At 44.1% G+C, this 26,568-nt stretch overlaps 7 protein-coding genes and 1 pseudogene across 7 annotated transcripts; 2 read left to right on the plus strand and 6 right to left on the minus strand.

Moving 5' to 3' along the window:
• Window positions 1-26,568, minus strand: part of LOC142881795 (NLR family CARD domain-containing protein 3-like) — a 67,987-nt pseudogene that overhangs the window by 23,763 nt on the left and 17,656 nt on the right.
• Window positions 146-3,527, plus strand: nsmce1 (NSE1 component of SMC5/6 complex). The gene is made up of 7 exons (XM_076016114.1): window positions 146-527; window positions 1,114-1,235; window positions 1,411-1,488; window positions 1,583-1,729; window positions 2,106-2,222; window positions 2,327-2,453; window positions 3,139-3,527. The coding sequence occupies exons 1-7, from the start codon at window positions 410-412 to the stop codon at window positions 3,171-3,173; spliced, it is 744 nt and encodes a 247-aa protein (XP_075872229.1). The 5' UTR covers window positions 146-409; the 3' UTR covers window positions 3,174-3,527.
• Window positions 3,343-6,041, minus strand: LOC142881798 (trace amine-associated receptor 13c-like). Its single transcript, XM_076016113.1, has 2 exons — window positions 4,899-6,041; window positions 3,343-3,708 (listed from the first exon to the last, which is right to left on the minus strand). Exon 1 carries the CDS (start codon window positions 6,022-6,024, stop codon window positions 5,038-5,040), a length of 987 nt encoding a protein of 328 aa, XP_075872228.1. The 5' UTR covers window positions 6,025-6,041; the 3' UTR covers window positions 3,343-3,708; window positions 4,899-5,037.
• LOC142881802 (trace amine-associated receptor 13c-like) lies at window positions 8,208-9,364 on the minus strand. The gene has a single exon (XM_076016116.1). It carries the CDS (start codon window positions 9,211-9,213, stop codon window positions 8,230-8,232), a length of 984 nt encoding a protein of 327 aa, XP_075872231.1. The 5' UTR covers window positions 9,214-9,364; the 3' UTR covers window positions 8,208-8,229.
• LOC142881803 (trace amine-associated receptor 13c-like) lies at window positions 11,443-12,605 on the minus strand. The gene has a single exon (XM_076016117.1). The coding sequence runs from the start codon at window positions 12,436-12,438 to the stop codon at window positions 11,446-11,448; it is 993 nt and encodes a 330-aa protein (XP_075872232.1). The 5' UTR covers window positions 12,439-12,605; the 3' UTR covers window positions 11,443-11,445.
• Window positions 14,641-15,746, minus strand: LOC142881801 (trace amine-associated receptor 13c-like). Its single transcript, XM_076016115.1, has one exon. It carries the CDS (start codon window positions 15,634-15,636, stop codon window positions 14,644-14,646), a length of 993 nt encoding a protein of 330 aa, XP_075872230.1. The 5' UTR covers window positions 15,637-15,746; the 3' UTR covers window positions 14,641-14,643.
• Window positions 18,894-19,952, minus strand: LOC142881808 (trace amine-associated receptor 13c-like). The gene has a single exon (XM_076016120.1). It carries the CDS (start codon window positions 19,945-19,947, stop codon window positions 18,964-18,966), a length of 984 nt encoding a protein of 327 aa, XP_075872235.1. The 5' UTR covers window positions 19,948-19,952; the 3' UTR covers window positions 18,894-18,963.
• Window positions 25,071-26,324, plus strand: LOC142881806 (uncharacterized; the record flags this gene model as incomplete). The annotated part of the gene is made up of 1 exon (XM_076016118.1): window positions 25,071-26,324. A coding segment is annotated over one exon (1,254 nt), but the record flags the coding sequence as incomplete, so codon positions are not given.

Consider the following 26,568-nt stretch of genomic DNA (forward strand, 5'->3'; position numbering starts at 1 on the left):
CCCGCCTAATTAAAAAAGAAAAAAAAGAAAAAGATCTCGTCTCTCATGTCCTCCGAGCAAGAGGTGGCGCCACCGCTCCGTCGAGGTAAAGTAAACAGGAAGTCCACCGTCACCGGAAGTGCAGAAGAAGACGTTGAAAGCAATGGACGGAAGTCATCAGCGAGCCTTGGCAGCGGGAAACACATTTTTAACCGTTTTAAGCGTTGCCGTAACGAAATGAATCCGGACTGCGGCGCGTTTGTAAAGTAGAGAAACGGCAAGTCTTGCGACCAGCTAGCGAACCCACACTCGGTCCGCGCGCCATAAATACTTGAGCGGGAAGTTAGCGTGTCGGGTATCCAGATCAGCTTTTCTATTCTTTCTTCACTTTTAACTTCCATCCGTCCCCGTCCTCTCTCCTGGACGGAACATGAGCCGACCAATGGGAGACAGCCACCGAAGGTTTCTGCAGTCCATGATGGCCAACGGCATCCTGGAGGAAAGGGCGGCAAAGTCCCTCCACCGCTACTACCGAGAGACCCACAACAGTATGTCCGAGTTTGACTCCAGTCGCAGCAGTTAAGAACAGGGCGCGACATCCAGGGGGGCGTCACCCCCGATTCAGCCTTGAGACCCCCCCCGGAAGCCTCGAACATTTGAAGGAGCTGTCATACTTTAAAAAAATAAATTAAAAAAAATGAAATTAACGTGGTACGTGGGAACCTCCTGTCCAGATAAAACCCGTGTTTTAAGTCGGACCGCTGACGTTGTCTGGAAAAGGCCGCTTCTTTCTCTCCCCCCCCCCCCTTTGGCCGTCGTGGGCTTTTCTTCTGTCTCCTCTCCGGGCCTTTTCCTCTTCGCAAAGGAAAGTAAAGTTCCCCCCCTCCCCCCACAATTTTTTTTCAAAATAAAATTGAGTTCAGACTTCTTTCTGTGCGGCCTGGCACCCAAAACGACCTCAGATCTACTCCACTAGTCTGTCACATGTCCAAAACATCTTCCCGACGTCTCTGATTTCTCTCTGAAACTTGCGTCGTCCGTAAGCTCTCTGCTGTGTCTTTGTATTTCTTACCTTTTTATCAGCGGTACATCTTTCCATGCTGAACGATTCAATTCTTGATTTGTCCTTCGCAGCGCAGCCGACCAACGACAAGCTGGACGATTTCATTGCCACCATCAACTCAGCGCTGCAGCCCATGTTCATGCAAGTCAGAAAGGGGATGTCAGAGGACAACGGTCAGCAGTACTTTGCCCTGGTTAGTAGGACATTGTGGTTTGCTGATGAACAACCTGCATTGAGCATTTTATTGTTCTTTTGATACTTTGGTGGAGGCAACCCCTGAAACTCCTGAACGTTTCCCTGCCATGAACCTGTGATGTCATTAGGGCGTCCTTCAACAAGCTGAGTCAGCGTGTTGTCATTGTGCGCAGGTGAATATGGCCGAGACCGACATCACCAGGATGTCCTCAGACTATGCTGACAATGAGCTGGAGCTGTTCAGAACTACGGTGAGCTCAGGGATCTCCTCAGGGATCCGTTCACGTGGGGCCGATGTCCTTGATGTCCCGTGACGTTCTCGGGTCACAACCCCTTCTCATTCAGATGGACCTGATTGTTGACTCGGAGAGCGGCCGCGCCTCTTCCACGGACATCCTCAACCGAGCCGACGGCTTGACCTCCAAAAAGCTGAAGAAGAGTGAGACGGAGAACCTCTTGAACCGACTGGTGCAGGACAGGTGGCTGGACATGGTACAGTGACTGTCGTCTTTGCTGCGAGAGAAGCGGCAGGCCTCATTTTGCCGTGGTGCCCCCCCCCACACACACACACACACACACTTAGCACCCACCTAGGTTAGCTATTACCTGTTTCTACATTATTCTCCTGTTGCAATGTCAATGTCAGAACACTGGGAGGCAGTATTAGACAGGTAAGTCCAGGTAACTGTCCGTACTATTTTATTCCTTTTTATTTAAGGTCATTCTTCGGGGACCTAGTTTAAGATGTTCCATTGTTTTTCATTACATTTGATGGTGATTTTGTAAAAAAACAAAACAAAAACAAAGCTCACTTTCCACATTGTTGCTGAATTTTGATTTTGTGAGGAATTGTCTTTGTCACATTTAGAAACGGGGTGAATACATGTTGTCCACCAGATGTATTATCGAGATGGACACTTACATCCGAACAATGTACCAGGACCAGGTGAAAGAGTGTCACATCTGTCGCAACATCGTCTTCCAGGTTCGTTCCCGCTTTGTGTCCACATCGTTGTCATGATGCGCGTTTAACCAACAAACCCGACTAACCGCCATTTTTCTTTCCCCCCCTTCCGTTTCCTGTCTTAGTGTCAAGTTTGTGACAATCCCGCATGTGGCATTAAAATGCACAACCCGTGTGTGGCAAGATACTTTAAAGGAAGAACGGAGCCGAGGTGCCCGGCCTGCGAGGACTTCTGGCCACACGAAATCCCTGGTATGTGCGTATGTGCGTATGTGTGTGTGCATTTATAGTCAACCTTCAAACAATATTTATTTGCAACATTTATTTTGTAATACAGCATTCATTCAGTAATGCTTTCAAAGAAACTTGGAATGAACGTTTGCGTTGTTCCTGTTTAAGTTTGCGACATTTTAATGCAGAGGTCAGAGGTCAGATCTTATTTAACGTGGTTTTCCACACGGAAACAACTTCACTCAGAGAGAGGAAACAAAGTGTGCAGTTTTCCTTGACATTAAAACCCCCTGCAGCTGCAACTGATAATCTTCCCATCATAGTATTATTAGACTCTTTTTTTTTTTTTTCAAAACACATTTTTAGTTACCACGTTCATCTCCAGGCAAAAAAAAAAAAAATGTTAGAATGTTAAGTAAAAGCAGTGTAAGTTACACTCTTACATTTTAGATGTGTGATCAGGAACTGTTCACCGAAAATAAAAGGAGGAAATAACTCTAAAAGCTTTTATTTTGGTAGAATCTTGCTCTTTATCATTTGATTTTAATCTGATCAAATACCAAAGAACATCCTCGTGACAAATGTGTTGCTTGCAGAATATCTGTCTCTCTCTTGCCTTTCATCGCTTACGTTCATATTTTATATACAGTTGCACATTATTAATTTCCTATAGTTTACCTAAAATTATACATTTTGTTCATTGCAGAAATCGCACAGCCTCATTCTCAGTCCCGAAGATGAGGACTTCACCATCAAATGTGTTCTTATACTTTTATTCTGTAATATTTTATACAAGTTCTTAATAAACCAAACATTTAATATGACTGTACCACACTCCAAAAATCAATGCTGTTTCTCTTTGTGTTAAATTAACTCAACGTTTACTTCTGAGAAAATACTTTTACTTCAATGAGCTTTGGAGGAAATGTTTTAATGTGTAAAATGCATAAATAGAGATATGTGATATTACAATTAGGTAAAAGTTTCACCATGCATCGGTTTATAACGTTTAAAATGCAGAATATTCATACAACGTAGTAGTCAAACAAAAATGATGACACAAATCTCAAGGCAAAAAAGGTACTGTGTTCTTTTTTTTTTGCAAAGTTGTGTGTATTTGTAACTCTCATAACAAACAACATTACAGTGTTCAACTATGGAAGAATGAAAGCATCTGCTTCTGAACACTTTTCTCATTCCAAATATTCCTTTGCCTTAGTTACACATTGTTTAACCGATGTAAAGTTATGTTAAAAGTCCGAATACACATTCTAAACTAGGCCTGGGCGATATAGCAAATTTTTTTATCACGATATGTTTTCTTATATTGCTCGATGTCGATAATTATCACGATATGATTTTTTTTTTAATCAATAATAGTTTTAATATTAGTATTCTCCTTGGACCGCAAAGAAACCAGAAGGATTATTTTTATATATTTATTGTTAGAATGTATGACAATACAAAACATTCAACAACAACCCGACAGAACCAAGACGTTTGTATTATTTTTTTTACATCTTACATGTACTGAAATAAAATAACTTAAATGTTGAGGATTATATGCCTTGTTTTTAACATCTCTCAAACATTTTAGAGGTAGTGTACTGAACTGATTAAATAAAATAAAAACAAAAATAAAAAGAGGTACAGACAGTACAATATTGCACGTCACTGCTCTGGTTATGTTTCTGTACCGCGTCGATTTTTTTCTTGTACGGGGTAGCTGCGTTAAAGGCTGACTGTATTGTTGTTTGACGAGCAACTGTTTGCTTAGCACTGTCGCTAGCTAGGCTACTACTACTAGCGGGAGTATAATGCGGCACACTCCCAGCAGTGCGTTGTTTTTAGCATTACCTGCGGGGAGGCTAGCATGAAAACGTAAACTCTGGCTTTCATACCATTCTTTATCGTGGTACTTGTTGAGATGTTGAAAGAGGTTCGTGGTGTTTCCCGTTTTGCTTGGGACTGTTCTCCGACGTAATTTGCACTTAGCGTTAGCCTGTACTTTGTCGGACCTGAGGTAGCCGAACCAATTCCAAATCACAGATCTGGTATTGCCTTTCTTCGCCACTATTTCATCCTGCTGGACGTTTTCAGATTCCTCCTCACCCTTGGTATCAGGGGTACAGTTCTCAGGCACATTTTGGACAGTTTCTTCACTTCCCTCGACTTCTGATTGCTCCTCGCTACTCATTTCTACATGTTCCTATAACTAGATTTAGCGGACGGCTGTGTGTGTCTCCCATCTGAGTTGTTGTGAGCGAGAGGAGGCGGGTGGAGGGAAGGAAGCACGCCGTTGTTTCTCTGCTGGGATTGGCTGTTCATTGAGCACGCGCTTGTTTCTCTCCTCTCCGGATTGGTTGGGTTATCGAAATAACAGCTCATGCATTTATCATCGTTATCGTGGAGTTTTTAATCGCGATTATTATCGTAATCGTTTTATCGCCCAGGCCTATTCTAAACTTCTCCTTTTTCCATCATCCAAAAAATTGAAATGAATCAAGTGGTTAAATGGCTGATTGTAGCTGGTCAGGCATGAGATTCATTTGATTTTTTTCTCACCTTAAGTGAAACAGTGGGTGAGAAATATCTAAACTATATTTTAAAGTATGTTTATATTGTCCTGTCCCCATATCCTCCCGGACACAATGCCCTTGATAGCTTTTCTAAACCAGGGATAGAAAAAAGCATATATGATCGGGTTCAGAGAAGAATTGAAATAAAACACCCACATCACAATTGTCCTAGACACAGCGCTGGTTGCAATGTCCTGACCTGCCAGAGAAGGGTAGTAATACGGACAGAAACTCATCAGAAAGACCAGAATGACAATACCCAGAGTTCGAGCTGCTTTTTTCTCCGATCTCTTTGCTGTGACTGAAACTGAACCCACAGGAATGACCGTAATGTGAGTCCGTAAGGCCCGAGCCTGAGACACTGCCACAAAATACACTCTCAAGTACAGAACAACAATGACTGAGCATGGCCCAAAGAACGTAACAACAAGATCAACAGTTCCAGACACATAGTCAATAACTACCAGGCACTCCCCCAAGCAGGAATTGTATCGGTCCGGCTGCCTCAGATGATCTTTTAGAATCAGTCCATTGTACAGAAAACAACAGGCCCAGCACAGACACACACACAACTGCACCCGACTGCGAGTGATGGTGCCAGGATACTGCAGAGGATAACAGATAGCAACATATCGGTCAATGGATATGAGCACCATCTTGCCTACAGAGGCCGAGGTGAGGATGAAGCTGATAATACAGGAAAGAGCACACATGAGTTCACCCAGGATCCAGCAGCTCTCTACTAAACGTACTGCCTGAGGGGGCATCACTAACAGCCCCACCAGCAGGTCAGAGACAGCAAGGGAGAGGAGAAGCAGGTTGGTAGGGGTGTGGAGCTGCTTGAAGTGGGAGATGGAGATGATGACCAGCAGATTGAGGACTACGGTCAGGACGGAGATGCTGGACAGCAGTATGTAGAAGAAGATGGTCTCAGAGTGAGGACGAATCAGTCGTTTGCAGGACAAGTTGTGTAGCTGAGGGAAGCAGAGCTGGGTTTCTCCCAGGTTGTCCATAGTGCAGTGTTAAGGTTCACTGCCATCATTCACACTCATACTTGAGCTGCTGTGTCTGAATGAGAGAGAATAGTGCAACACAATTATCTCTGAGCAAAGTCCCCAATCCTCCTCCTCCTCAATCCCTCAGACAATTGCATTTCATCATCTTTTCCACATCTCATCTGAACTTTCAATTCCCTTCTTACATGATGCAACAGTCAGTCTAGTTTAACTTTTGTTGAGAGTTTAGAGTGTGAAGTCCTATGTACCTCGAGCTTGCCTAGGAATTCCCTGCAATGGATACCAGTCCGTCCTGCACTTCCTTTCTTCCTGCACTTTTTGAAAAGTGTGAGCGAAACCATCTAACCATCTGGAATAAAGTGTTTCACGGATGCCTCACCCACTAACATCTTTGGACTGTTTCCAAACGCTTGTCGATTAAGGCAGTACTGAAAATGAACCAGATTGGGGAAAGCATCCATCCAGTCATCCATGAATCTTCTCTTCCACTCAGCCGTCATGGGGCGAAGGCTGGGTAAAACCCTGGACAAGTCGCCATCACAGGGCCACAGAGAAAGACAAACAAACATGCATCCATTGAAGTGAACACATACAGTACCTGTGGACAATTTAGTGTTCCCAATTTGCCTCACACGCATGTTTTTGGACTCTGGGAGAACACGGAGAAATCCCACACAGGCACAGGGAGAACTTGCAAAGTCCACAGAGAAAGGCCCCAGGCTGGGACCGAACCCATGACCTTCTTCATGTGATGCGACAGCTCTAACCACTGTGCCACCATGTTGCCCTGGGATAAGCAAGGTGGGGCATTTTTTTTTAGATGTCCTAAAACTGATAAAACTGTGCTACATTTATACAAGTTGTTTCATCTTTTTTTAACATGTAGTTGACCAGATGTATTTTACCTTTTGCCAATTAATTTTTATTACATCGTTTTTTTATTTTGGTTTTTTACATTCAAGCAGCCACGGTGGCACATGTGGGACAGAAGAGGGCGCCCAAAGCCACCAGAAAAACAATGTTCTACCACACTTGACACAAATGAATGAATGGGATTCATAGAGATATTATTTTACAAATGATTGACAGGCTGGACTTTTAATTCACCATCTAACAAAAACGGAAGATGTAGGCAAATTTGTATCTAAAGTCTGACACTTTAGGACATTCAAATATAGACACATTATAGCAACGGACTGTGACAACATTTGCAGATATGAACAACACACCTACGCATCTGTGCCTAATTTGTTGGCCTCACAGACCAGAGGTCCGTCTCATCAGACTAAAATTTAAGTGAGATGAGCAAATGTGTGAGCCTACAGAGTCAAATCTTCAAAATGAAAAAGAAAACGCAATTTCAAATGAAAATGAGTACATTTCCATGAAACTCCTTCAGTTTTAGTTGCAAGTTTATTGCAGTTCCATTCCAAACAATAAACAATAACTTCAGGTTTTATTATAGGAAACTGTTTATATGTTTTGGACAATCTTAAAATTTCATCCTTTACTCACACTTATAACCTAAGAGACAGAGCCGTCAACAGAAAATACACATCCAATCATTCACTAGTGTTATCTGAGGGTTAATGTCACTTTCAACAATCTTTGCTATTTGTCACTAAAATGCATGAAACACAAATATAGTGTAATGTCATGAAAAAGAAGAACATCGTCTGCTTTTATGAAGCAATTGAAAGATGGCGTTTTCTTATGTTTCTCATAAACCAAAGTAGAAATATAGATGTTGTGTACAAACTGAAATTTCTTCTTTATTTATGCACTATAATTCTAAACCAAACCCACATTTATCATCTTGTTTTGTCATTCTATTTAAATTTAGCTAAAGCATTTTACAATGTCAGAATATGTTCACTGACGTTTTCCTTGTAGAGACTTTCTTTGCATTGGTTATATGTTGTTTCATTACACGGCACATAATCAGACTAAGGCCCTTTCTCCCACAATGCTTGTGAAAGTGAACTTAACACTTTTGTAGAATGTTATTACCACCACTATTTTCTTTCACTGATGCCCACTGTGACAACACAGTTGTTTGATATTCACATTCAAAGCTTGTTTCAGAGCCCTCATTGTGAGGGTGTAGAAAAATCTGGTTGATTATGCCTGGCCCTTTAATTGTGTTGGATATAATGTATTTGGCTGACACATTTTCATACCCAACACCATAACATGAACTGATCAAAGTATATTGGCCTGAGAGGAGTTCTGTTGTCGTAACTTCCACGTCACAATGAGCCTGACTGTTTTTCTAAACCAGGGATAGAAAAAAGCATATATGATCGGGTTCAGACAGGAATTGAAATACAACATCCACGTCAAAATTGTCGACGAGGAGGCGCTGTTTGTAATGTCCTGACCTGCCAGAGAAGGGTAGTAATACGGACAGAAACTCATCAGAAAGACCAGAATGACAATACCCAGAGTTCGGGCTGCTTTTTTCTCTGATTTCTTTGCTGTGACTGAAACTGACCCCACGGTAATGTGAGACCGTAAGGCCCGAGCCTGAGACACTGCCACGAAAAACACTCTCATGTACAGAACAACAATGCCTATGCATGGACCAAAGAACGTAACCACAAGATCAACAGTTCCAGACACATAGTCAATAACTACCAGGCACTCCCCCAAGCAGGAATTGTATCGGTCCGGCTGCCTTAGATGATTTTTTAGAGTCAGGCCATTGTAGAGAAAAGAGCAGGCCCAGCACAGACACACACACAACTGCACCCGACTGTGAGTGATGGTGCCAGGGTACTGCAGAGGATAACAGATAGCAACATATCGGTCAATGGATATGAGCACCATGTTGCCCACAGAGGCCGAGGTGAGGATGAAGCCGACAATGCAGCACAGAGCACACATGAGGTCACCCAGAATCCAGCAGCTCTCTACTAAACGTACTGCCTCTATAGGCATCACTAGCAGCCCCACCAGCAGGTCAGAGACAGCAAGGGAGAGGAGAAGCAGGTTGGTAGGGGTGTGGAGCTGCTTGAAGTGGGAGATGGAGATGATGACCAGCAGATTGAGGACTACAGTCAGGACGGAGATGCTGGACAGCAGTATGTAGAAGAAGATGGTCTCAGAGTGAGGATGAATCAGTCGTTTGCAGGACAAGTTGTGTAGCTGAGGGAAGCAGAGCTGGGTTTCTCCCAGGTTGTCCATAGTGCAGTGTTAAGGTTCACTGCCATCATTCACACTCATACTTGAGCTGCTGTGTCTGAGGAAGACAAGAGTCGTGCAACACAATTATCTCTGAGCAAAGTCCCCAATCATCCTCTTCCTCAATCCCTCAGACAATTGCATTTCATCATCTTTTCCACATCTCATCTGAACTTTCAATTCCCTTCTTACATGATGCAACAGTCAGTCTAGTTTAACTTTTGTTGAGAGTTTAGAGTGTGAAGTCCTATGTACCTTGAGCTTGCCTAGGAATTCCCTGCAATGGATACCAGTCCGTCCTGCACTTCCTTTCTTCCTGCACTTTTTGAAAAGTGTGAGCGAAACCATCTAACCATCTGGAATAAAGTGTTTCACGGATGCCTCACCCACTAACATCTCTGGACTGTTTCCAAACGCTTGTCGATTAAGACGGTACTGAAAATGAACCAGATTGGGGAAAGCATCCATCCAGTCATCCATGAATCTTCTCTTCCACTCAGCCGTCATGGGGCGAAGGCTGGGTAAAACCCTGGACAAGTTGCCATCACAGGGCCACAGAGAAAGACAAACAAACATGCATCCATTGAAGTGCACACATACAGTACCTGTGGACAATTTAGTGTTCCCAATTTGCCTCACACGCATGTTTTTGGACTCTGGGAGAACACGGAGAAATCCCACGCAGGCACAGGGAGAACATGTAAAGTCCACAGAGAAAGGCCCCAGGCTGGGACCGAACCCATGACCTTCTTCATGTGATGCGACAGCTCTAACCACTGTGCCACCATGTTGCCCTGGGATAAGCAAGGTGGGGCATTTTTTTTTAGATGTCCTAAAACTGATAAAACTGTGCTACATTTATACAAGTTGTTTCATCTTTTTTTAACATGTAGTTGACCAGATGTATTTTACCTTTTGCCAATTAATTTTTATTACATCGTTTTTTTATTTTGGTTTTTTACATTCAAGCAGCCACGGTGGCACATGTGGGACAGAAGAGGGCGCCCAAAGCCACCAGAAAAACAATGTGCTACCACACTTGACACAAATGAATAAATGGGATTCATAGAGATATTATTTTACAAATGATTGACAGGCTGGACTTTTAATTCACCATCTAACAAAAACGGAAGATGTAGGCAAATTTGTATCTAAAGTCTGACACTTTAGGACATTCAAATATAGACACATTATAGCAACGGACTGTGACAACATTTGCAGATATGAACAACACACCTATGCATCTGTGCCTCATTTGTTGGCCTCACAGACCAGAGGTCCGTCTCATCAGACTAAAATTTAAATGAGATGAGCAAATGTGTGAGCCTACAGAGTCAAATCTTCAAAATGAAAAAGAAAACGCAATTTCAAAAGAAAATGAGTACATTTCCATGAAACTCCTTCAGTTTTAGTTGCAAGTTTATTGCGGTTCCATTCCAAACAATAACTTCAGGTTTTATTATAGGAAACTGTTTATATGTTTTGGACAATCTTAAAATTTCATCCTTTACTCACACTTATAACCTAAGAGACAGAGCCGTCAACAGAAAATACACATCCAGTCATTCACTAGTGTTATCTGAGGGTTAATGTCATTTTCAACAATCTTTGCTATTTGTCACTAAAATGCATGAAACACAAATATAGTGTAATGTCATGAAAAAGAAGAACATCGTCTGCTTTTATGAAGCAATTGAAAGATGGCGTTTTCTTATGTTTCTCATAAACCAAAGTAGAAATATAGATGTTGTGTACAAACTGAAATTTCTTCTTTATTTATGCACTATAATTCTAAACCAAACCCACATTTATCATCTTGTTTTGTCATTCTATTTAAATTTAGCTAAAGCATTTTACAATGTCAGAATATGTTCACTGACGTTTTCCTTGTAGAGACTTTCTTTGCATTGGTTATATGTTGTTTCATTACACGGCACATAATCAGACTAAGGCCCTTTCTCCCACAATGCTTGTGAAAGTGAACTTAACACTTTTGTAGAATGTTATTACCTCTATATTTAGATATTACACCTGTATCCCACCTACCACTATTTTCTTTCACTGATGCACGCGGTGACAACACAGTTGTTTGATATTCACATTCGAAGCTTGTTTCAGAGCCCTCATTGTGAGGGTGTAGAAAAATCTGGTTGATTATGCCTGGCTCTTTAATTGTGTTGGATATAATGTATTTGGCTGACACATTTTTATATCCAAAACCATAACATGAACTGATCAAAGTATATTGGCCTGAGAGGAGTTCTGATGTCGTAACTTCCAAGTTACAATGAGCCTGACTGTTTTTCTAAACCAGGGATAGAAAAAAGCATATATGATCGGGTTCAGAGAAGAATTGAAATACAACACCCACGTCACAATTGTCCACGAGGAGGCGCTGGTTATAATGTCCTGACCTGCCAGAGAAGGGTAGTAATACGGACAGAAACTCATCAGAAAGACCAGAATGACAATACCCAGAGTTCGAGCTGCTTTTTTCTCCGATCTCTTTGCTGTGACTGAAACTGAACCCACAGGAATGACCGTAATGTGAGTCCGTAAGGCCCGAGCCTGAGACACTGCCACAAAATACACTCTCAAATACAGAACAACAATGACTGAGCATGGCCCAAAGAACGTAACAACAAGATCAACAGTTCCAGACACATAGTCAATAACTACCAGGCACTCCCCCAAGCAGGAATTGTATCGGTCCGGCTGCCTCAGATGATCTTTTAGAATCAGTCCATTGTACAGAAAACAACAGGCCCAGCACAGACACACACACAACTGCACCCGACTGCAAGTGATGGTGCCAGGATACTGCAGAGGATAACAGATGGCAACATATCGGTCAATGGATATGAGCACCATGTTGCCTACAGAGGCCGAGGTGAGAATGAAGTTGATAATACAGGAAAGAGCACACATGAGTTCACCCAGAATCCAGCAGCTCTCTACTAAACGTACTGCCTCTATAGGCATCACTAACAGCCCCACCAGCAGGTCAGAGACAGCAAGGGAGAGGAGAAGCAGGTTGGTAGGGGTGTGGAGCTGCTTGAAGTGGGAGATGGAGATGATGACCAGCAGATTGAGGACTACAGTCAGGACGGAGATGCTGGACAGCAGTATGTAGAAGAAGATGGTCTCAGAGTGAGGACGAATCAGTCGTTTGCAGGACAAGTTGTGTAGCTGAGGGAAGCAGAGCTGGGTTTCTCCCAGGTTGTCCATAGTGCAGTGTTAAGGTTCACTGCCATCATGCACACTCATACTTGAGCTGCTGTGTCTGAGGAAGACAAGAGTAGTGCAACACAATTATCTCTAAGCAAAGTCCCCAATCCTCCTCCTCCTCAATCCCTCAGACAATTGCATTTCATCATCTTTTCCACATCTCATCTGAACTTTCAATTCCCTTCTTACATGATGCAACAGTCAGTCTAGTTTAACTTTTGTTGAGAGTTTAGAGTGTGAAGTCCTATGTACCTTGAGCTTGCCTAGGAATTCCCTGCAATGGATACCAGTCCGTCCTGCACTTCCTTTCTTCCTGCACTTTTTGAAAAGTGTGAGCGAAACCATCTAACCATCTGGAATAAAGTGTTTCACGGATGCCTCACCCACTAACATCTCTGGACTGTTTCCAACCGCTTGTCGATTAAGGCGGTACTGAAAATGAACCAGATTGGGGAAAGCATCCATCCAGTCATCCATGAATCTTCTCTTCCACTCAGCCGTCATGGGGCGAAGGCTGGGTAAAACCCTGGACAAGTCGCCATCACAGGGCCACAGAGAAAGACAAACAAACATGCATCCATTGAAGTGCACACATACAGTACCTGTGGACAATTTAGTGTTCCCAATTTGCCTCACACGCATGTTTTTGGACTCTGGGAGAACACGGAGAAATCCCACGCAGGCACAGGGAGAACATGTAAAGTCCACAGAGAAAGGCCCCAGGCTGGGACCGAACCCATGACCTTCTTCATGTGATGCGACAGCTCTAACCACTGTGCCACCATGTTGCCCTGGGATAAGCAAGGTGGGGCATTTTTTTTTAGATGTCCTAAAACTGATAAAACTGTGCTACATTTATACAAGTTGTTTCATCTTTTTTTAACATGTAGTTGACCTGATGTATTTTACCTTTTGCCAATTAATTTTTATTACATCGTTTTTTTATTTTGGTTTTTTACATTCAAGCAGCCACGGTGGCACATGTGGGACAGAAGAGGGCACCCAAAGCCACCAGAAAAACAATGTTCTACCACACTTGACACAAATGAATGAATGGGATTCATAGAGATATTATTTTACAAATGATTGACAGGCTGGACTTTTAATTCACCATCTAACAAAAACGGAAGATGTAGGCAAATTTGTATCTAAAGTCTGACACTTTAGGACATTCAAATATAGACACATTATAGCAACGGACTGTGACAACATTTGCAGATATGAACAACACACCTACACATCTGTGCCTCATTTGTTGGCCTCACAGACCAGAGGTCCGTCTCATCAGACTAAAATTAAATGAGATGAGCAAATGTGTGAGCGTACAGAGTCAAATCTTCAAAATGAAAAAGAAAACGCAATTTCAAATGAAAATGAGTACATTTCCATGAAACTCCTTCAGTTTTAGTTGCAAGTTTATTGCGGTTCCATTCCAAACAATAAACAATAACTTCAGGTTTTATTATAGGAAACTGTTTATATGTTTTGGACAATCTTAAAATTTCATCCTTTACTCACACTTATAACCTAAGAGACAGAGCCGTCAACAGAAAATACACATCCAATCATTCACTAGTGTTATCTGAGGGTTAATGTCATTTTCAACAATCTTTGCTATTTGTCACTAAAATGCATGAAACACAAATATAGTGTAATGTCATGAAAAAGAAGAACATCGTCTGCTTTTATGAAGCAATTGAAAGATGGCGTTTTCTTATGTTTCTCATAAACCAAAGTAGAAATATAGATGTTGTGTACAAACTGAAATTTCTTCTTTATTTATGCACTATAATTCTAAACCAAACCCACATTTATCATCTTGTTTTGTCATTCTATTTAAATTTAGCTAAAGCATTTTACAATGTCAGAATATGTTCACTGACGTTTTCCTTGTAGAGACTTTCTTTGCATTGGTTATATGTTGTTTCATTACACGGCACATAATCAGACTAAGGCCCTTTCTCCCACAATGCTTGTGAAAGTGAACTTAACACTTTTGTAGAATGTTATTACCACCACTATTTTCTTTCACTGATGCCCACTGTGACAACACAGTTGTTTGATATTCACATTCAAAGCTTGTTTCAGAGCCCTCATTGTGAGGGTGTAGAAAAATCTGGTTGATTAAGCCTGGCCCTTTAATTGTGTTGGATATAATGTATTTGGCTGACACATTTTTATATCCAAAACCATAACATGAACTGATCAAAGTATATTGGCCTGAGAGGAGTTCTGATGTCGTAACTTCCAAGTTACAATGAGCCTGACTGTTTTTCTAAACCAGGGATAGAAAAAAGCATATATGATCGGGTTCAGAGAAGAATTGAAATACAACACCCACGTCACAATTGTCCACGAGGAGGCGCTGTTTGTAATGTCCTGACCTGCCAGAGAAGGGTAGTAATACGGACAGAAACTCATCAGAAAGACCAGAATGACAATACCCAGAGTTCGAGCTGCTTTTTTCTCCGATCTCTTTGCTGTGACTGAAACTGAACCCACAGGAATGACCGTAATGTGAGACCGTAAGGCCCGAGCCTGAGACACTGCCACGAAAAACACTCTGGTGTACAGAACAACAATGGCTGAGCATGGACCAAGGAACGTAACAACAAGATCAACAGTTCCAGACACATAGTCAATAACTACCAGGCACTCCCCCAAGCAGGAATTGTATCGGCCCGGCTGCCTAAGAAAATCTTTTAGAATCAGTCCATTGTAGAGGAAAGAGCAGGCCCAGCACAGACACACACACAACTGCACCCGACTGCGAGTCATGGTGCCAGGATACTGCAGAGGATAACAGATGGCAACATATCGGTCAATGGATATGAGCACCATGTTGCCCACAGAGGCCGAGGTGAGGATGAAGCCGACAATGCAGCACAGAGCACACATGAGTTCACCCAGAATCCAGCAGCTCTCTACAAAACGTAGTGTCTGAGGGGGCATCACTAGCAGCCCCACCAGCAGGTCAGAGACAGCAAGGGAGAGGAGAAGCAGGTTGGTAGGGGTGTGGAGCTGCTTGAAGTGGGAGATGGAGATGATGACCAGCAGATTGAGGACTACGGTCAGGACGGAGATGCTGGACAGCAGTATGTAGAAGAAGATGGTCTCAGAGTGAGGACGAATCAGTCGTTTGCAGGACAAGTTGTGTAGCTGAGGGAAGCAGAGCTGGGTTTCTCCCAGGTTGTCCATAGTGCAGTGTTAAGGTTCACTGCCATCATTCACACTCATACTTGAGCTGCTGTGTCTGAATGAGAGAGAATAGTGCAACACAATTATCTCTGAGCAAAGTCCCCAATCATCCTCCTCCTCAATCCCTCAGACAATTGCATTTCATCATCTTTCTCATCTGGCTCCCATTTGCCTTCCCACCTTCCGTCCTTCCTCAGGAATTCCCTTTTTACATGATTCAACAAGTCACTTTCAGTTGAACTTTGTTGAGAGTTTAAAGGTTGAACTCCCGTGTGCTTCTGTCCTGTCCAAGCTTTGCTTTGTCTTTTACTTTGCATGAGCGTTTACTTTACATCACAGTCATCTGACATCAGCTGTTCCTAAAACCATTGAAGGCATGGCTACACTCTTTTAGAATGGTTCAACTCCTCGTTTGACCATTGTAAAAACCGATGTATTCACAGATCCATGTGTGTGTTTTCTTTAAGAGTATTTCTCGTCCACCTTGTGTGCCCCCCCCCCACCCCTTGAGAAAAAAACCTCTCACATCTTTGGATTGTTCCCAGCAGCTTGTTTATTTTGCCATTTCTGATGATGATGACAGGGAGTCCAAACTGTAATTGGCAAAGCATATGTGATGAAGTGATTTGTGAATGTGGATGTCTGCAACGAAAGTGACTGTTTAAGTTCTAATTTGCCTTTTTTGGATGTTGTAAAACACACTTGTTGAACCATTGGCTGTCAGTATTTCACCAAAACAGTGCTTTGATTCGGCCTTCAAGTTGGCAAATTCATTTTCTTTTTCCTTTGACGCTCACTGTCAAGCTCACGTAGGAGAACATTTTGGACACAGGAGGACACCGCAACCACATGTCACACATGAGTGAATGGATTTAATAGTAACAGTGTTTGCCAAACCATTTACCTCACATCCTACAATAAGTAACGACTGAAGTCTGAGGTCTGGGCTCTTCAAATGGCAACAGTGCACCACATTAAAGCAAAAGATGGACATGGGGGATCTGTGCACAGGTTCACAGCGCCGGCATGCATCTGCTTCAGAAGTCTCCTTTCAGTCTGAAACTGAACTGTGAGAGTTGAAATACAGCAGTTGTCTCCGTAAAAGATCATGAGTTTATTTTCTCAAGGACACATTCTTACAGATCACTAACATAAACAGTCTAATACATTGCACCATGAACATAATCTCTGTTTCTCTTGCTTTCTTGCCGAGCGTACCTGATTTCTTTTTTTCCAATATTGTGCTGTGTATGTTTACTGGTTTACTCCAAACAATTATATATTACTTATATATATATTTGATTTGATTTATTTATTTATTTCGAAAATGAAAAGTAATAAGAAAATAAAAGGGATAGAAAACCCAAAACATGTGAAAGAAAACTTAAAGAAAAACATATATAATAGAATAAGTAATCAAACATCAGTGAAATATACATCAAAATAATATTGGTCATGCTCGAAAAGGGGTAGGATGAAGTAAAAACTTACATGTACCTACCCCCAACTTAAATAAGTATACAAGCTTGTGAACTAAATTAAGTATGTACGATTAGATAACAGAAAGCGGAAAACAACAAAAACAACAACCAAAGAAAAATCTAAACAAAAGACAACTCTGGTGAAAAATAAAATAAAATAAATAAATAAATAAAAAATAGTGCTGGACTTCAGCTGTGCGAGTACTGGAGAGATTGTATAAGTCTATATAGATATAATATATAAATATTTATAATATATAATATAGATACAGATAGATATTCCTGTATATTCATATGTAGACTGTTTGTAATATTACTGGTAATAATAATAGGACAGTAATACAACAACAAAAATAATAATAATAATAATAATAATAATAATAATAATAATAATAATAATAATAATAGTAATAATTATTATAATTATAACAACACTTTTATAACAACAAAAGCAATATTAATAATAACCAGAAAAATGATAATTGAGTATATAAAAAAAAACTTTAATATGACAACCAAAACCCTAATAACATTACCTTTACTTACATACTATAACATATTAAGCACAAACCAAAGCCAGTGTTGTTTTCCTTTGTTGTGTTTTTACATGTCAGCACTGAAATGAAGGACACCAACACACAAAAAGAGTTCTGCTCCAAGGATCTTCATTATTCTGCTTCAGTATTAAAATAATGCATCAAGAGGGGCAGTCGTGATTATGAATGAATGGGAGCAAAACAGCCCATTGTTTTACTGTGCATTTCAAATGTGTCTGTATCCAAGTCGCTTGTTTAAGAAAGCGGTAACATAAACACCATGAAAAACTAACTGTTTTTAATGTTATCATTTACACACAGTCATTTAAAAAAAAAAAAAAAAAAAAAACATTTTGTGTTTTGTTTGCAGTCCAAGAAAACACAGAGGCAGTCTAATATTTAGAGTCTTACATTTGGCACGTAGTCATTTGACAAATATTTTATTGTAAACTACAGGGAAAGTGATTGCCTTGCTGTTACTCCATAACTCACTTCATCTTTCAAAAGCTAACCCTGACATTTCCACAAGCTATTAGTCACAATTAGGAATTTGTTCTGAAGCCAAAACAAGAATAAGTCAATAGTTGGATTGACGTGGAGCCTATTGTTGCAGTTAGAATTGGGAGAAGAAGCCCAAAGCAAATAGAAATGCTCCACGTAGAGACACCTCAGTCACAATAAACTGGGCCTCATCCCAGCTGGGTTTCATTCAGTTTCACAGCAGTCGGGTAGGCTGCGTTCTTTATGCACAATGCTCTGTCTTGAGAGCAGAGCAGAGCAGAGCAGAGCAGAGCAGAACTGAACAGAACAGAACAGAACAGAACTGAACTGAACTGAACTGAACTCGTCTCCGGCGGAGAACTTGTTTTGACGGTGCGCACGCTCGGACAGCAGAGGGAAGGAAGAAAGGGTGAACTGCTCAAAGAGGAAATCAGGTGTTTTCATCCATCTGTGCACGTTACAGCTGTAACACAGCTGTTCTGATTAAATGTAGGGGAACAGGAAAGAACCAGATTGGAATAGATCTTCTTGTCACATGTAAACATCCATCCATCCGTTTCCTCTGCGACCCGCCTCCTTGTGCACTCAGGGTTGCGGGGTGTGGAAAGAAGCCAGAGAAGCTGCACAGACGCAGGGAGAACCGGCACCACTACACCATCGTGTCGCCCCGATCAGAATGAAAAAAATGTGTATTTCAACCTGGCTTTTTTTTTTTATCTATGGATACCGAAGCAGCAGCAGTTAAAATTCTTTATCTCGCCCTCAGTAATCTGGTGGAACTTGTCAGAGAAAAGTATCCAGAATACACATTAAAGAATGTTTGCTTGTCTGTTGATCCTCCAGGTCACAATGAGCTTTATAGCTCTTCTAAACCAGGGATAGAAAAAAGCGTAAATGATGGGGTTCAGACAAGAATTGAAATACAACATCCAAGTCAAAATGTCCCAAGATGAAGCACTGATGGAGATGTCCTGACCTGCCAGAGAAGGGTAGTAATACGGACAGAAACTCATCAGAAAGACCAGAATGACAATACCCAGAGTTCGAGCTGCTTTTTTCTCTGATCTCTTTGCTGTGACTGAAACTGAACCCACAGGAATGACAGTAATGTGAGACCGTAGGGCCCGAGCCTGAGACACTGCCACGAAAAACACTCTGGTGTACAGAACAAGAATGGCCGAGCATGGCCCAACAAACATGAAGACAAGATCAACAGTTCCAGACACATGATTAAACTTCAGGATGCATTCCCCAAAACAGGAGTAGTATTTTTCCGGGTGCCCCAGATGGTCTTTCAGAAACAGACCGTTGTAGAGGAAAGAGCAGGCCCAGCACAGACACACACAAAACTGGACCCGACTGCGAGTGATGGTGCCAGGATACTGCAGAGGATAACAGATAGCAACATATCGGTCGATGGATATGAGCACCATGTTGCCCACAGAGGCCGAGGTGAGCGTGAAGCTGACGATGTAGGACAGTGCACACATGAGGTCACCCAGAATCCAGCAGCTCTCCACAAAACGTAGTGTCTCTGTAGGCATCACTAGCAGCCCCACCAGCAGGTCAGAGACAGCAAGGGAGAGGAGAAGCAGGTTGGTAGGGGTGTGGAGCTGCTTGAAGTGGGAGATGGAGATGATGACCAGCAGATTGAGGACTACGGTCAGGACGGAGATGCTGGACAGCAGTATGTAGAAGAAGATGGTCTCAGAGTGAGGACGAATCAGTCGTTTGCAGGACAAGTTGTGTAGCTGAGGGAAGCAGAGCTGGGTTTCTCCCAGGTTGTCCATCATACAGTGGTCAGGTGCATTCTACACAACAATGTTCTCACCTGCTCTGCAGCTGAATGAGACAGAGTCGTGCAGCAGAGTCATCCTATTTCTCAATTCCCCAAATAATTATTACCTCTCTGCATTGATTTTCCACCTTCCCTCTTCCTGATGACATGATGCAACATGTCACTTAGTGAACTTTGTTGTTTGTTACCTGTGGTACCGAACCCTCATTGGTTATTTAGTTCTATCCATACATTTTCTGTGACCTGCTGTTTTGAACTCAAGGGTGCTAAAAATCTGTCCGAGTTGTCTTGGGGCAAAGTTTGAGTCCACCTGGGGTAGGTTGCCAGTTAGGTTCAGCGCAGGGCCTCACATAGAGAGAGATAAGCAGCTATCTATGTTCACACCATAACCTCTGGACAATCTAGGGCCAATTCCAATTCCTCCCTTAACCCTCAATCTCAACCCTCGCCCTTAACCCTCAATCTCAACCCTCAATCTCAACCCTCGCCCTTAACCCTCGCCCTTAACCCTCAATCTCAACCCTTGCCCTTAACCCTCAATCTCAACCCTCGCCCTTAACCCTCAATCACAACCCTCGCCCTTAACCCTCAATCTCAACCCTTGCCCTTAACCCTCAATCTCAACCCTCGCCCTTAACCCTCAATCACAACCCTCGCCCTTAACCCTCAATCTCAATCCTCGCCCTTAACCCTCAATCTCAACCCTCGCCCCTTAACCCTCAGTCTCAACCCTCGCCCTTAACCCTCAATCTCAACCCTCGCCCTTAACCCTCAATCTCAACCCTCAATCTCAACCCTCGCCCTTAACCCTCGCCCTTAACCCTCAATCTCAACCCTCACCCTTAACCCTCAATCTCAATCCTCGCCCTTAACCCTCAATCTTTGGCCCTCAATCTTTGGCCCTCAAAAATAAGTGCAAGGGCTTAGAAATGGGACACCCCTTAAGTGCAGTTACGTCTTCAGACTGTGGGGGGCGGCCTTACGCCAAAGCTCCGTCCAGTCTGTCAAGAAGACGACAACGACGAAGAAGAAGGAGGAGGAGAAGAAGAAGAAGTCCTCCGTCGCTACACAACAAGGTGTACAAGTAACGTGAAGCCGTAAAGCATCGTAAAGTAAAAAAAAAAATCAATGTCACGCAACAACGATGTCAATAATCCATAAAAAAAAGTCTTAAACTAAGACAATAAAATGGTTTGGTAATATTTATATCTTTATTAACTAAGAAAATACTTCCATTTGGAGCTCGCTTTTTTCATCGCCATTTTTCGAAGATGTCTTGGCGAAAATACGCAATGCCTTCTGGGTAGCCCTGACTGCCAAGGGTGGTGCCGGAGAATCTCAATACTGAGGGAAATACAGCCCTGAAACTCCTCCCTCAACTGGACCTTCTGAGAATCGGGAAGCACTTGCACCTCGCAGGAGCGCGCATTTCTGAGATTGAGAGTTGAGATTGAGGGTTGAGATTGAGGGTTGAGATTGAGGGTTAAGGGAGGAATTGGAATTCACCCCAAGTCCAGTAGCCCTCACTCAACCGTACCTTAAGATGACCTGGATGACTGAGAACCTGTTGGAGCCTCTACATATTCTCCCTGTGTCTGTCAAGGTGCTCTTTAGGTATTCCAGCAAGCTCCAACCGTCCAAAGATACATTAGGCTGAAAATGATGATACTAAGGGTGAATTCCAATCCCCCCCAACCCTCAATCTCAACCCTCAATCTCAACCCTCAATCTCAGAAATGCGCGCTCCTGTGAGGTGCAAGTGCTTCCCGATTCTCAGAAGGTCCAGTTGAGGGAGGAGTTTCAGGGCTGTATTTCCCTCAGTATTGAGATTCTCCGGCACCACCCTTGGCAGTCAGGGCTACCCAGAAGGCATTGCGTATTTTCGCCAAGACATCTTCGAAAAATGGTGATGAAAAAAGCGAGCTACAAATGGAAGTATTGTCTTTGTTAATAAAGATATAAATATCACCAAACCATTTTATTGTCTTAGTTTAAGACTTTTTTATGGATTATTGACATCGTTGTTGCGTGACATTGATTTATTTTTTTTACTTTACGATGCTTTACGGCTTCACGTTACTTGTACACCTCGTTGTGTAGCGAAGGAGGACTTCTTCTTCGTCGTCTTCTTCTTCTTCTTCTTGACAGACTGGACGTAGCTTTGGCGTAAGGCCGCCCCCCACAGTCTGAAGACGTAACTGCACTTAAGGGGTGTCCCATTTCTAAGCCCTTGCACTTATTTTTGAGGGCCAAAGATTGAGGGCCAAAGATTGAGGGTTAAGGGCGAGGGTTGAGATTGAGGGTTAAGGGCGAGGGTTGAGATTGAGGGTTAAGGGCGAGGGTTGAGATTGAGGGTTGAGATTGAGGGTTGAGATTGAGGGTTAAGGGCGAGGGTTGAGATTGAGGAGTTAAGTGCGAGGGTTAAGTGCGAGGGTTGAGATTGAGGAGTTAAGGGCGAGGGTTGAGATTGAGGGTTAAGGGCGAGGGTTGAGATTGAGGGTTAAGGGCGAGGGTTGAGATTGAGGGTTAAGGGCAAGGGTTGAGATTGAGGAGTTGAGGGAGGAATTGGAATTGGCCCCAACTCTCACGAGGCCGCCTGTCGTTGCTGCTGTTGTGGAAACACAATGTGAGATTTGATCATAATATGTAGAAAAAGTGCTAAAGATGTCAGATGGTGAACTGCACTTTTCACCGCTAGCATTGTTTCAGTGCGTCGAATGAAGAAACCCAGGAGGTCTCCTTGGGGACAGATCAGCCGAGGTCTCCGGCGTGCACTTCCTGTGTAACAGTGTTCTTGCAGTTTGCTCATCCTTTCATAAACAAGAACATTCTGTTTTGTTTTGCACATGCATTCATGGCACACGTGTGCAGAGGGGACACGCTTGCATCATGTGTTGATGCTGTTAATGGCTGTTTATCAACACCTTTTGTGAGTTAGCGTGTCATCATTATGAAGTGTGAACACGTCCCCTGGTGGCACTTTCACACATATCACCAATCTGCACCACCCTCCGAGGAGCCAACAACAAAACACCTGCAGGTATCACAAATCAAACACCCCCCCACCGCCCACCTCCCCGGAAAAAAAAAAAAAAAAAAAAAAAAAGTTTTCAACTGATGTAATTACTGACATCTTTTCTCCCAGTCCAAGAATTTTTTTTCTCGGCCACGCATGCAACTGGAAGTGGTCTAAAAGCAGCCGGCTATGAAGGACAAGGTACCGAGGTACTTGACTGGGGTGCTGTCACTAACCTGGGAGAGGTGGTGGTGGTGGTGGTGGTGGTGACCTCCGACCTTTGTAGCATCACACGGTTGCTAGAATGAAATGTTGCATCACGCAAAATACGTAAAAGGTGGACTTTTTTCATTTCCTGGGTGTTGACAGATTATTGTCCAGAGTAAAATAAAGCAAGGCTGCACGATGAATATTGGGCTGATATTTATCGGGCCAACATCAGGAATTAGGACGTCATACCGATAAATCTGATGATATTAACAATAGCTCCGATATGAAAACTGGGGGGTGGGGGGGGGCGGAGAGGCGTCCCTGAAATATACGGGACAGGTTTTTCAGTTGCCAAATATGAGGCGATCGCGTATTTTATGGGAGTAGACCATGTCATTTTCCCTAAAAAAAACAGGACAAATTGTGTCCCGGGAGGGATTTTATTTTTCCCGGGACAGGAGGTGAAAAAAGAGAACAATTCTGGGAAAAACGGGACGGGTGGCGGCCCCATCCTAGAGGCCTTTGTTACTGAATTTGATGTCTGTCATTAGTATATATATATACATATATATATATATATATATATATACATATGTACTGTATCTATGTGTGTGCATTTGTGGAAACAGAACTGTTCTTGGTTTTTGTTGTGTTAATATTTGCGATATCTACAGGTACAATTTGTTAAATCCACTCTTTATTACTTCCAGGTGTGCAACACAAACTACAGGCGAATCTAAATTTAAGAATTGATAAACATAAATATGTTCGGCATCGGCCTTGAAAAGCAGGAAGTTGTCGTCACGGTTGGCGGGGGGAAAAAAACAAAACAACAACACATATCGTGGATCGCTAAACTACAGCTCATGTCCTCGTTTGCATCAGGAAAGAGGCGTGGTTGAGACTGAGGCAGCGCTGTGTGGTGATGTGGCTAGACAGACGCTAGGGGGCACTGTTGGAGCAAGTGTTGGCTCTGTGCTGACCTCTCACCGGTGGAACGAAGCTCGTTCCCCTCAACAGGAAAAGTCCAGGCAGGTGTAAAGTTGGAATAATCAATGCAGCTTCACATCAATCCAGGCTCGACACACACAAATGCAATTTTGTGTGCATGAGCGTGTTAGTATTCCCACTGCTGGGGAAAATAAAGGGCGCTGGAAGTGTCAAGCAGAAATGTGAACAGCATTCACACACACAACGACTGGTTTTAAATGTCCAAAAAACAACAACATTTGTCAATGAATTGATATGTTTCCAGAATGATGACATCACCACTTGCTTTTCCATGTTGGCTGAGAGCGTTTTTTTAAACTGCGGTGGGAACGCGTCGTGGTTCCATTGCTTCCTGCGAAGCCGAAGGCAGGTGTGTGCAGTGGGGGGTACGACTCCAGATCAGACATGGACGTACGGACACTGCACTCTTATTTAACCACATCAATGCGGCCCAGCGTTGTTCGTCCGTCTCCAAAGTGCAGAAGACACTGCAGTGAAGTCGGCAGTGGAGACTTGAGGCTGCAGCGCTGCGAGGGGGAAAGCAGTGAGCCTGCAGTGTTTGTGTGAACAGCAGCTGCCGTGTGTGTGCGTCCTGGTCACTTCACCACGTGGTCGGCACTCTGCCCCACAGGGAGAGAAAAAGACAACAAAAAAAAAGCAAACAATGGGAAATTTCAAAGCCACAGTGGAGTAAAAGTTTTCTCTGAGCAGCGGCTCGTGCAGTTTGTCCTCCGCCTCTTCCTCCCCCTCCTCCTCCTCTTCCTCTTCCTCCTCCTCTTCCTCTTCTTCCTCTTCGTTGTCCTCCTCCCCCCCTCCTCCTCTTCCTCTTCCTCCCCCTCCTCCTCTTCCTCTTCTTCCTCTTCCTCCTCCTCCTCTTCGTCGTCCTCCTCCTCCCCCTCCTCCTCTTCCGCTTCCTCTTCCTCCTCCTCCTCCTCCTCCTCCCCCTCTTCCTCTCCCTCCTCCTCCTCCCCTCCTCTTCCTCCTCCTCCTCTTCCTCCCCCTCCTCCTCCCCCTCCTCCTCTTCCTCCTCCTCCTCTTCCTCCCCCTCCTCCTCCTCTTCCTCCTCCTCTTCCTCCTCCTCCTCCCCCTCCTCCTCTTCCTCTTCCTCCTCCTCCTCTTCGTCCTCCTCCTCCCCCTCCTCCTCTTCCTCTTCTTCTTCCTCCTCCTCCTCTTCCTTCCCCTCCTCCTCTTCCTCTTCCCCCTCCTCCTCTTCCTCCTCTTCCTCCCCCTCCTCCTCTTCCCCCTCCTCCTCTTCCTCCTCTTCCTCCTCCACCTCCTCCTCCTCTTCCTCCCCCTCCTCCTCCCCCTCCTCCTCTTCCTCTTCTTCTTCCTCCTCCTCCTCTTCCTCCCCCTCCTCCTCCTCTTCCTCCCCCTCCCCCTCCTCCTCCTCTTTCTCCTCCTCCTCCTCCTCCCCCTCCTCCTCTTCCTCCTCCCCCTCTTCCTCCTCCTCCTCCTCCCCCTTCTCCTCTTCCTCTTCCTCCTCCTCCTCTTCATCCTCCTCCTCCCCCTCCTCCTCTTCCTCTTCTTCTTCCTCCTCCTCCTCTTCCTCCCCCTCCTCCTCCTCTTCCTCCCCCTCCTCCTCTTCCTCTTCCCACTCCTCCTCCTCTTCCTCTTCCCCCTCCTCCTCCTCTTCCTCCCCCTCCTCCTCCTCCTCCTCCTCCTCTTCCTCCCCCCCTCCTCTTCCTCCCCCTCCTCTTCCTCTTCTTCTTCCTCCTCCTCCTCTTCCTCCCCCTCCTCCTCTTCCTCTTCTTCCTCTTCCTCCTCCTCCTCTTCGTCGTCCTCCTCCTCCCCCTCCTCCTCTTCCTCTTCCTCCTCCTCCTCCTCCCCCTCCTCCTCCTCTTCCTCCCCCTCCTCCTCCCCCTCCTCCTCTTCCTCTTCTTATTCCTCCTCCTCCTCTTCCTCCCCCTCCTCCTCCTCTTCCTCCCCCTCCTCCTCTTCCTCCCCCTCCCCCTCCTCCTCCTCTTTCTCCTCCTCCTCCTCCTCCCCCTCCTCCTCTTCCTCCTCCTCCTCCCCCTCCTCCTCTTCCTCTTCCTCCTCCTCCTCTTCGTCCTCCTCCTCCCCCTCCTCCTCTTCCTCTTCTTCTTCCTCCTCCTCCTCTTCCTCCCCCTCCTCCTCCTCTTCCTCCCCCTCCTCCTCTTCCTCTTCCCACTCCCCCTCCTCCTCCTCTTCCTCCCCCTCCTCCTCCTCCTCCTCCTCCTCCTCTTCCTTCCCCCCTCCTCCTCTTCCTCCCCCTCCTCTTCCTCTTCGTCCTCCTCCTCTTCCTCCCCCTCCCCCCCCCCCTCCTCTTGGCTGGCAGCAGTCTGCTGCTCACACTGTGCCTGTGGAGGACGCCTCCCTCTGTCTGGGCAGCCAGCGGCCACTTTGAAGCCACTCGGCCCTGCAGGGTCAGAGGTCAAGATA

The sequence above is a fragment of the Nelusetta ayraudi genome, unplaced genomic scaffold, assembly GCF_046127955.1.
Source record: "Nelusetta ayraudi isolate G7.1 ecotype Tasmania unplaced genomic scaffold, CSIRO-AGI_Nayr_v1 ptg000218l, whole genome shotgun sequence".
In the NCBI taxonomy this organism is placed as follows: Eukaryota; Metazoa; Chordata; class Actinopteri; order Tetraodontiformes; family Monacanthidae; genus Nelusetta; species Nelusetta ayraudi.

Coding starts and splice junctions, on each gene's coding strand:
- LOC142881798 (XM_076016113.1), bottom strand. CDS start 6,024: ATGGACAACCTGGGAGAAACCCAGCTCTGCTTCCCTCAGCTACACAAC.
- LOC142881803 (XM_076016117.1), bottom strand. CDS start 12,438: ATGGACAACCTGGGAGAAACCCAGCTCTGCTTCCCTCAGCTACACAAC.
- LOC142881801 (XM_076016115.1), bottom strand. CDS start 15,636: ATGGACAACCTGGGAGAAACCCAGCTCTGCTTCCCTCAGCTACACAAC.
- LOC142881808 (XM_076016120.1), bottom strand. CDS start 19,947: ATGATGGACAACCTGGGAGAAACCCAGCTCTGCTTCCCTCAGCTACAC.
- nsmce1 (XM_076016114.1), top strand. CDS start 410: ATGAGCCGACCAATGGGAGACAGCCACCGAAGGTTTCTGCAGTCCATG. Junction 1,236..1,410: donor GTCAGCAGTACTTTGCCCTG/GTTAGTAGGACA, acceptor CATTGTGCGCAG/GTGAATATGGCCGAGACCGA. Junction 2,223..2,326: donor GTCGCAACATCGTCTTCCAG/GTTCGTTCCCGC, acceptor TTCCTGTCTTAG/TGTCAAGTTTGTGACAATCC.
- LOC142881802 (XM_076016116.1), bottom strand. CDS start 9,213: ATGGACAACCTGGGAGAAACCCAGCTCTGCTTCCCTCAGCTACACAAC.